Genomic DNA, 8524 nt, shown 5'->3' on the forward strand with positions numbered 1-8524 from the left:
TCTGCTACTGACTGATAATTTTGATGTTATACTATATAATGACTCTATATGTGTCGATAACTTATGAATACTGATAAAATGCTTTATGTTAAGTTGATAATATTATTATAATAACAATCGGTAGGCGGATTAATAATACCTAATTTAAATTTAAGCAACAGTTGACTCATTCTTACGAATTCATATATATTTACTAGCTGACCCAGCAAACGTTGTTTTGCCAAATTTTTTGTTCTAGTTGTATGTATTTTTTAATGCCACATTATAAAAAAAATAAAATCAAAAAATTTGGTCCAAAAAATAATATTTTTTTTTAGTGTGAGCAACCCTTAACACTTAGGGGTATAAAAAATAGATATAGTTCTATTCTCAGACCTACCCAATATGAATACAAAATTTCATAAAAATCACTCGAACCGTTTCGGAGGAGTACGGTAACTAACATCGTGACACGGGAATTTTATATATTAGAAGATTTATTTAATAACAGGTTACTAAGTACCTACTCTTAAAGTCCTAACAAGCCTTAATCCGGTTGGGTCCGAAAATATAGTTGATGCGCCCTACGTGCACAGGTAATAATTAACAATCGTAGTGAAGCCGTTCAACGAAGTTGTTTAGTTTATTTAAAAATATCGAATTGGTTCTTTAAGGAATAGAAATCGGATTCACCGATTTTTTATTAATTAAAAAAACCGTAGCATGCAATATGAGACATGTCACGCATATCATCATATGGCGCATCAACTATAGTTTCGGACCCGACCGATCAATGTTATGCAACCTCTTTGTTATTTTTTTATTAAATAATCATTGTCGCGAGTCTGACTCGCGCTTGACCGATTTTTATTTAAAAAAGCGGCAAACATCATCGTTATTTGTCTTGTAAAGTAGATTTTAAATAACAAAACAATTGAAACAAGATTAATTACATAATATTATGAATGAATAATTGACTATCGTTACTTTTAAATATTGTGCAATAAGTATTATATAACGACTGTTTATGAATAAAAGCAATTTTTCATGACTTTCCAATTTAACTAGACTTGTTCTGCTGAGCTGGGTGGAGGTGGTCACGTAAGGGGACACATGGACGTTGTTTTCTGGTAAGGAGCCAGAAAGTGGCACCTAGATTTGGGGAAAACACTTTCCCAGCATTTTAACATTTTGCGTTGCAGTAAAAACAGGGTATTTATACTTTACACTCAAAGATTGGGTCATACAAAAGTTGATGTGGAATGAGCAAGGAAAAATGTATCAAAAACCTGCGGGTAGCACCAGAGGACAAAGTCAGTATAGAAAGAATATAGGCGTGTTCGGAGAGATAAGATAAGTTCATTATTCTTGAAATTGATTTCTCAGTTATATAATTTGCGATAAAAACCGGCCTTGACAAACCTACTGTGCGTATAGCCCAGTGGCATAGGTCGCTACTCCTTCTCTTTGCGCGATGTATAGCGAGTTCGATCCCGCGTTCTATAAAGTTCATTGTATTGAGAGTGAGTGTTCCGGCTCGTACTGAATTTCCAATGCAAGCAAAATGCTTAGGGAAATACTAATATTGTTATTTTAATCCAATTTTCTTTCAATTATTGGCAATCGTAAATAATGAAACTGGGGCTCTGATCAGTTCGCTGATGTCACACATCGAAAGATTTTAGATACGCGAAATCTCACGCGTTTAAAACGACTCCCTCTATGAATTTAACTCTTACGAATAGTGTCAATTTAATCCAATTTTCCATTCATTCATCTACAATTGTAAATGGTGAAATTGAATCCCAGCTGTCAAATAAAACAAACCAAATAAATTTAAGTATACATTCCGTTTTTATTTATCATAGTCCATTTTACAGTAATCTTTCTGAGCAAGCAAGCAAGTAGGCACGATTAAATTAGATTCCTTCAACAACCTTTTCAATTTCTTTGTAATGATAATCTATTAGCTCTGTCAAATCTTGAACAGGTTTGTCGTTAGTGGACACCCAAATAGTACGAGGAGCGGCAACTTTGAACATGTCAACCATAGCTTTAATACATGACTCCACTCTGTAAAAAATGCATTATATTAGACAAAATTACAAGTTAGATACCTTGTTTTTTCAATATTTATTTCCAAATAATTTTGTTTAATTCACTTTGATCATTATTTGCATCGATGGAAATGTAGTCGCCTTGCGGCTATTTGTACAGATTTGTAAGCACGAGGGCTAGTACCAATAAACTTTATAATTATATCTGTATCTGCTTCCATAATTATTCTAAGACAAAGATGACGAACGGTGAAGAAAAAGCCATCGTGTGGTAACCAGTCACGGGTAATTACTGCTATTGTTAAAACTAATGAATAATGGTCAAATGTATGGAAATTACATGTTAATTCGACTAATTATGAAACTTTTACCTGTCACATGCCATACATTCGAGTATTTTCTATACACGTATATTATAGTAAAAATGTCACTTGGCTATTCCATGTGACTGGATTCCAAATATTGTAATCTGAAGTCGCCAACCCGCAGTGAGCTTCCCTATAGGTCTATGCCACTCAGTGGGATGTGTATTCTAAATAAAATCTTACTTTTGGATAACTGGTCCACCCTCATTTTCCACAATCCTGGCAAATTCTGGTCCCATTTTGAGGTCGTAGGTCTTGACTTCTAAGTTCTGAGTCAATGGAGTGGCCGTGCCGCCGGGACAGAAGGTTAGGACTCTAATACCAGTGTTCTTGAAGAAAGGTTCAATCTGAAAAAAACGAATATAATCTTTAAGAAGTAGGATATTACAGTTTGACATTCTGATGTTTCGTTAGCTACGATATCTTTTGTTCCAATGTACACAAGAGATAACAAATACATTGCCACACAACACGTTTCAACATGTCGACAGAATTACATTCATTTGGAAGTGTACCTGTTAAGAAACGATAAAAAAAACGACTATCGGATCCTAGTAATATTATTTATAAGCGCGAACATTTGTATAGAGGCTACGTCACATTCCCTCTCGATCGCCATAACTGGCGGCTGCTGCCACGACTCCTAAGATGTAATTATACCCCAATCTTGGGTGAGTTTCTATGTTTATTGCTAAACTAAGTGTGTGCCGTGTACGGGATAACCTACTTCATATTTATTTTCACATATTTAATCCCATTCTGCTTGTTCTGTTTCGCTTGCCTTGGCCGACCACGCGGTCTTAGGTTATCCCATGCATGCGGGCTGCATTGCCCTTGTTCTCAATAGTGTGCCTTCAGCTGTTACTAGACTCCTGCCACCCCTTTAAAGGCTAAAATGAGCTCTGGATAGTGTAAGCACTTTATTGCATCAGCCTTGAGCACGTGTCATTGCACCCATCTGCCTTGTAAACCGCTGCGATGTGTGAGCTTTCCCTTTCCCTGCCTCTGTGCTGCCCTGGGGACCACTAGGGGAGCATCCACATCGCATGCGGGCCAACATCTTCGGCACCGCTAACCTACGCACCTCTATGCACGCTTCCAGGGGTCACCCTACGGGTTACCGCCGTCCCACTACCTTCTGCGGGTCCCGCTCTCCAGCCGGCGGCTAAGCACCTACTGGTGGCCGCGGCCGTTGTCACGCCAGCTCCCAGCTTCTGGGCAGCTTCAGCCAGCTCCCGGGCCGCTCATCCAGCTTCCGTGCCGCTCAGCCAGCCTCTGCCCGCTCACCGGGCCGCTCAGCCATCTTCAGCCAGCTTCCGTGCAGCTTCAGCCAGCTCACCGGGCACCCTACGTGGACCCCCCAGGGACGGTACCCCCTCACTCATATAAAAGCGAGGACTTAATTACCTGTGCCACAAACCCGCGACCTAGCCGGACCTAGTTCTATTAAAGACCTTTTTGGAGATCTACCTCTGGTTTTCTTTCTCCCTAATTGGTTAACGGTCCGCACAGCCTACCTGTGCGGCCCTCACCGTCACAATGGATGTCTGTTCCTCTTTCGCGCAACAACCACTGAATGGATTTGAACTAAACTAAATCCACGGATAGGTTATGACCAGGATTAACATTCGATCATTTTCGATCATTTTTAGTTATGGAATATTATCGCTTCACAAACATGCAAGTCACATGGCCTACGACTCCCAGACTCAGAACAATCATTTGTGGATCATACAAATGTTTGTTCTACGTGGCGATCCGCGACCGTCAGCGCTCAAAGGGTTTCGTGTGGCGATCTCCACTACTCGACTATTCGTGTATTTGATGACCTAAAAGTACCGTAGTGCGGTAGTTATAGTTGCAGAATTGAGAATGATATAGGTGCAAATAGTGACGTGAAACTTACGGCTATACATTGGCTGAAGTTCAAAACAGCTGATTTGGATCCTTTATAAACAGGTAGGCATTCGAAAGCTGTCAATGCGGCCGTTGACGCAATGTTGATGATGGTACCACCAGCACCGCCATCATCCTTCCTCATGTGGTCAAGGCCTTTCATGGTAAACGAAACCACACCTTGCTGAAAAATATTAAGACCGGTTATATTATTGAAATCTTTCTGATAAATATCAATACAATACAAAATATTGATAATGAAAAACCTGGATTACAAATATTAATATATATGTCCGCTAAATATTCGCATATGGACTATTTGGAATTTGAAGAGACCAGAGAGTCTACCATCACATCTTAAAGTATGTAATATTAAAATGGTTGTGGAAGCCTTACGGCGATATACGGAGTAGAGGGGCATCAAAACTAAAATCATAAGGCAGTTATAAAAATTAGCACTAAGTAAGTATCAATTTTTATATCGGACAGGATCCAGTTTCGCCCACCCTTCACCGCTTCCTAAGTGAATTTGCTGTGAGAGAAGAAACGACGCAGCAAACTTCCCTACACCTCTATTCTCCTCTTCCACACCCGCAACAATATCACCTTAATCAGTAGCCCAAGTAGGTCCAAGATCAAATAGATAGGTAGTTTCTTACCCAATTAACATCACTGGCGAGCCTCCAAACCTTAGGGTTGTCATTCATAATACCAGCATTGTTCACGATGACATCGATTTGTTTTACCAGAGCAACTACTTCGTTAAATGCTTTTACTATATCATTCTCCTTGCTGCAGTCGCATTTGATGAACGAGACCTTATTGCCATACTGCTTGTTCAGCTTCTCTGTTGTTGCTTTGCCAAGTTCCTCAGCGATGTCCAGAATAACTACGTACTGTAAGACGATAAATATTTAATTAGAATTTATGAAAGAATAGTTATGATAGCGTTGATGGCTTTTGAATTAACTTCCGCGATATCTAATTTCAATTGTGATGTAAAAAAACTTCATCGTGATACCTTTATAGGCGATGGTAAACTGAAAATTGCTAAAATGTTCATAACTTAAGTACTTTGAACATTTTGTATGAACGAATTATCGTATCGTTAATTTCGATTTTTGAATTTGCCACTTTGCCCACTGATACAATCATGGCTATCTTGTGATTACGTAAGAAATAATAACTAAAATATATATATACCTACTGTCTTTTATATTTTTATATTTAATAATTCTTAATTTTAAATGCTGATTGTTAATATTTTATATTTTACTGTATTAGTCAAGTAACGAAATAAAATATTTTTGAGACGGTTCGATTGTATAATTTGTTAATTTACGTGAACGTACTATAGTGACGGAGCTGATTTTGTTATAATTTTAGCATCTTATATTTTTTTATATTATTAAAAAAAAGTGAAACCATTTATTTTCCGTAACGGCTAGATAAGTATTTTTTCGTGATCTTTTACTTGAAAATATTTTATTTAGATGAACAAATCAGTTAGGTACCTCTAAATAACTCGTAACCAGATTGATATCTTATTAAAATCGGTCGAGCTGTATCGACAAATTGGGTTTGAAACAAAAATAATAAAAATGTGAAAGAGCAACGTGAAATTGAAAAGAAAGAAAGACAGTGAAAATAATATCCTTCGTTGTACTTGGGCCTCGCTTCCGTTATTTCCAATGGCCGATGAATGAATGGAAATATAATTAAATTTTACAGTATTCATATTTTCTATATTCATATAAATGTTGAGGAGAAACTGAATAGTATTTTTTTAATCAAATTTTCATTAATTCTTGGGCCGTGGTTAATAGCGGAATCGGGGCCCTGGACTTATGACTATCTAGTCCTAAAAGCTCCTAATTGATTTAATTAATCATTTTCCAATGTTATACAATTATTTTACTAAATTAAAGAATGTAATGAAAAGTGATATAAATACCTTAGCGCCTTCGCTTAGGAAAGCCTTGGCGTATTCGGCGCCCAATCCGGAAGCGCCTCCAGTTACTAAGAAGGTTTTATTTTTAATTTCCCACTGTGCCATCGTAACGTTAATATGTATAATTAGTATAAAAGAAAACAGTATAATGTGCGAGAAATAATCTGAAGTCATATTTATAGTAGTCGCATGTTGTGTTATCTGTTTACTTCGATAAACAATAATTATTATATCTTGCTTTAAAACTATGTTTGTATGGTTTATCTCAGAAGTATCGTCTGTATATTGCTACAGAGCGCACATATCCTGACTATTTTTAGAGCTACTACCAGCTTAAAGCCTTAAGTGAGAAAGTTCTAAATACACATTCAGTTTTTTTTACAGTAACCATGGAGGTTAGAATGGCATCACTGCTAAACCTTTAACCAGATTAGGTTCATGCTAATCTGGTCAAAGGTTTAAACAAACAATAAATTATTTATTCCTTGCGAGTGTACACATAATTATTTTATATTTCTGTATTACATCTGCGGTGAAAGTTAAAATGTGAAACAAGAAATTATTCAGCCTGTAGCAATAGTGGGTAATAGCCAGTAGTAATAAATAATTAAATCATCGTTTATGCAAATAATTATTGCTTCCTACATAACTTTGCCCTTGTTAATAAAACTTGAATTATTTATATAAGAAAATCAGGTAGAGCATATAAAAATACTTTGTATTTCGCGGGTTTTAAAGACGACATCTGTCATTTGAATTTAAAAATAAAACCTGTAATTTTGTAAAGTTATTGTGAGAGCTATTGTAAAGAGATGATTTAATTATATTTGTTACTTATTTAGAAACCCAATGAAATACACTTTTCTGAACGAAATGCGAGATGAGTTGTCATCTGTCAGTTATGAAATGTCAAAAATCGGTCTTATACGAATTATCGGGAAAACTGTTTCTTAAATTTACTTTTAAATTACGTATTTACTGTAAAAGTATCTCAAACAATAGTTATATCAGGAACGTAGCATTTTAGTGATACTCAAATATGGTACGAGTCTGATATTTCGGCGGTTACATTCGCAATATTCCTATAACTTATTCTTTGTTTTTAACTTTGTTTCAGAGTGCTATATTTAATTTCCAAAGCTTGCTCTCAGTTATACTACTCTTAATATGCACCTGTGCGTATTTAAGATCATTCTTCCCTAGTATTATGGATCGGAATAAGACAGGGTATGTATAGCAGTTATTTGACTAGTGATCCAAAACGACACTTCGTGAAAGTCAGTTGCTACCAAGCTGGTCCAACTTGATACCCATTCAGTTGTACTGCTTCACAGCGGTAACCTGCAAAAGTAATGTTGAACTAAACTTCTAAAGATAAACACTCAAACTGCCATACTATAATATTAATCTTTTCTTTTGATGAATATGTTTTGTTTACCAGAATAAAAGTTAATTAATGCCATACATGTTATTGGTTATGTGAAATTTAAAACTGGTGTTCACATCAATTTAAAACAATATATTGTTAGTAGCAGGCACTATTTAGGAAGACAAACCTATTTGAATACATATCATACTCAATGTGAGGTAATTTTTAAGTACAATCAGGACTTGAAAAAATACTGAATTACGTTCTTAAGAATATAAAGTGAGAGATACTACATAACAATAAATCTTTATAAAGTTAATTCGTAACTTTGTATCTTTAATACTTGGATAAATTCTTTTACAGATTACTTGGTACTTTCTGGAAATGTGCAAGAATTGGTGAAAGAAAATCTCCATATGTTGCCGTCAGCTGCATAATAATGGCATTCAGTATATTATTCCTTACATAACTTTCATAAGATTTGAATATCAATTTTGTTCATCATAACCACTATTTTTAATATTTGTAAATAAATATTTTCAAAAATACTTTGGTTTTACAATATTTTAAAAACTGTTAACTGTCCCTTTGTATCTGAAACTTGGAAATTACATTGGAACCATTTCCTAGTTTTGAATTGAGCAGTACATTGCTAACAAATCTATATCTATACTTACTAATATATAAAGCTGAAGAGTTTGTTTGTTTGAACGCGCTAATCTGAGGAACTACTGGTCCAAATTGAAAAATTCTTTTTGTGTTAAATAGACCATTAATCGAGGAAGGCTTTAGGCTATAAACCATCACGCTGCGACTAATAGGAGCGAAGATACAATAGAAAATTTAAAAAAAAAAAAGGACGGCTATAAATCATAACTTACGTCTTCTTCTACCCACGGGAACGAAG

At 35.7% G+C, this 8524-nt stretch overlaps 2 protein-coding genes across 2 annotated transcripts; one reads left to right on the forward strand and one right to left on the reverse strand.

Annotated features, from left to right (window-relative positions):
• Window positions 1-1810: 1810 nt before the first annotated feature.
• LOC113503433 (15-hydroxyprostaglandin dehydrogenase [NAD(+)]-like) lies at window positions 1811-6389 on the reverse strand. Its single transcript, XM_026885409.1, has 5 exons — window positions 6252-6389; window positions 4957-5193; window positions 4308-4481; window positions 2585-2748; window positions 1811-2052 (listed from the first exon to the last, which is right to left on the reverse strand). The coding sequence occupies exons 1-5, from the start codon at window positions 6351-6353 to the stop codon at window positions 1899-1901; spliced, it is 831 nt and encodes a 276-aa protein (XP_026741210.1). The 5' UTR covers window positions 6354-6389; the 3' UTR covers window positions 1811-1898.
• A 746-nt stretch (window positions 6390-7135) lies between these two features.
• LOC113503434 (protein kish-A) lies at window positions 7136-8165 on the forward strand. The gene is made up of 3 exons (XM_026885410.1): window positions 7136-7290; window positions 7366-7475; window positions 7981-8165. The coding sequence occupies exons 1-3, from the start codon at window positions 7288-7290 to the stop codon at window positions 8084-8086; spliced, it is 219 nt and encodes a 72-aa protein (XP_026741211.1). The 5' UTR covers window positions 7136-7287; the 3' UTR covers window positions 8087-8165.
• Window positions 8166-8524: the final 359 nt, after the last annotated feature.

The sequence above is a fragment of the Trichoplusia ni genome, chromosome 19, assembly GCF_003590095.1.
Source record: "Trichoplusia ni isolate ovarian cell line Hi5 chromosome 19, tn1, whole genome shotgun sequence".
Taxonomy (NCBI): domain Eukaryota; kingdom Metazoa; phylum Arthropoda; class Insecta; order Lepidoptera; family Noctuidae; genus Trichoplusia; species Trichoplusia ni.

Coding starts and splice junctions, on each gene's coding strand:
- LOC113503434 (XM_026885410.1), top strand. Junction 7,476..7,980: donor ATGGATCGGAATAAGACAGG/GTATGTATAGCA, acceptor ATTCTTTTACAG/ATTACTTGGTACTTTCTGGA.
- LOC113503433 (XM_026885409.1), bottom strand. CDS start 6,353: ATGGCACAGTGGGAAATTAAAAATAAAACCTTCTTAGTAACTGGAGGC. Junction 4,482..4,956: donor TCGCCAGTGATGTTAATTGG/GTAAGAAACTAC, acceptor AATATTTTTCAG/CAAGGTGTGGTTTCGTTTAC. Junction 2,749..4,307: donor ACTTCAGCCAATGTATAGCC/GTAAGTTTCACG, acceptor CGTTTTTTTCAG/ATTGAACCTTTCTTCAAGAA.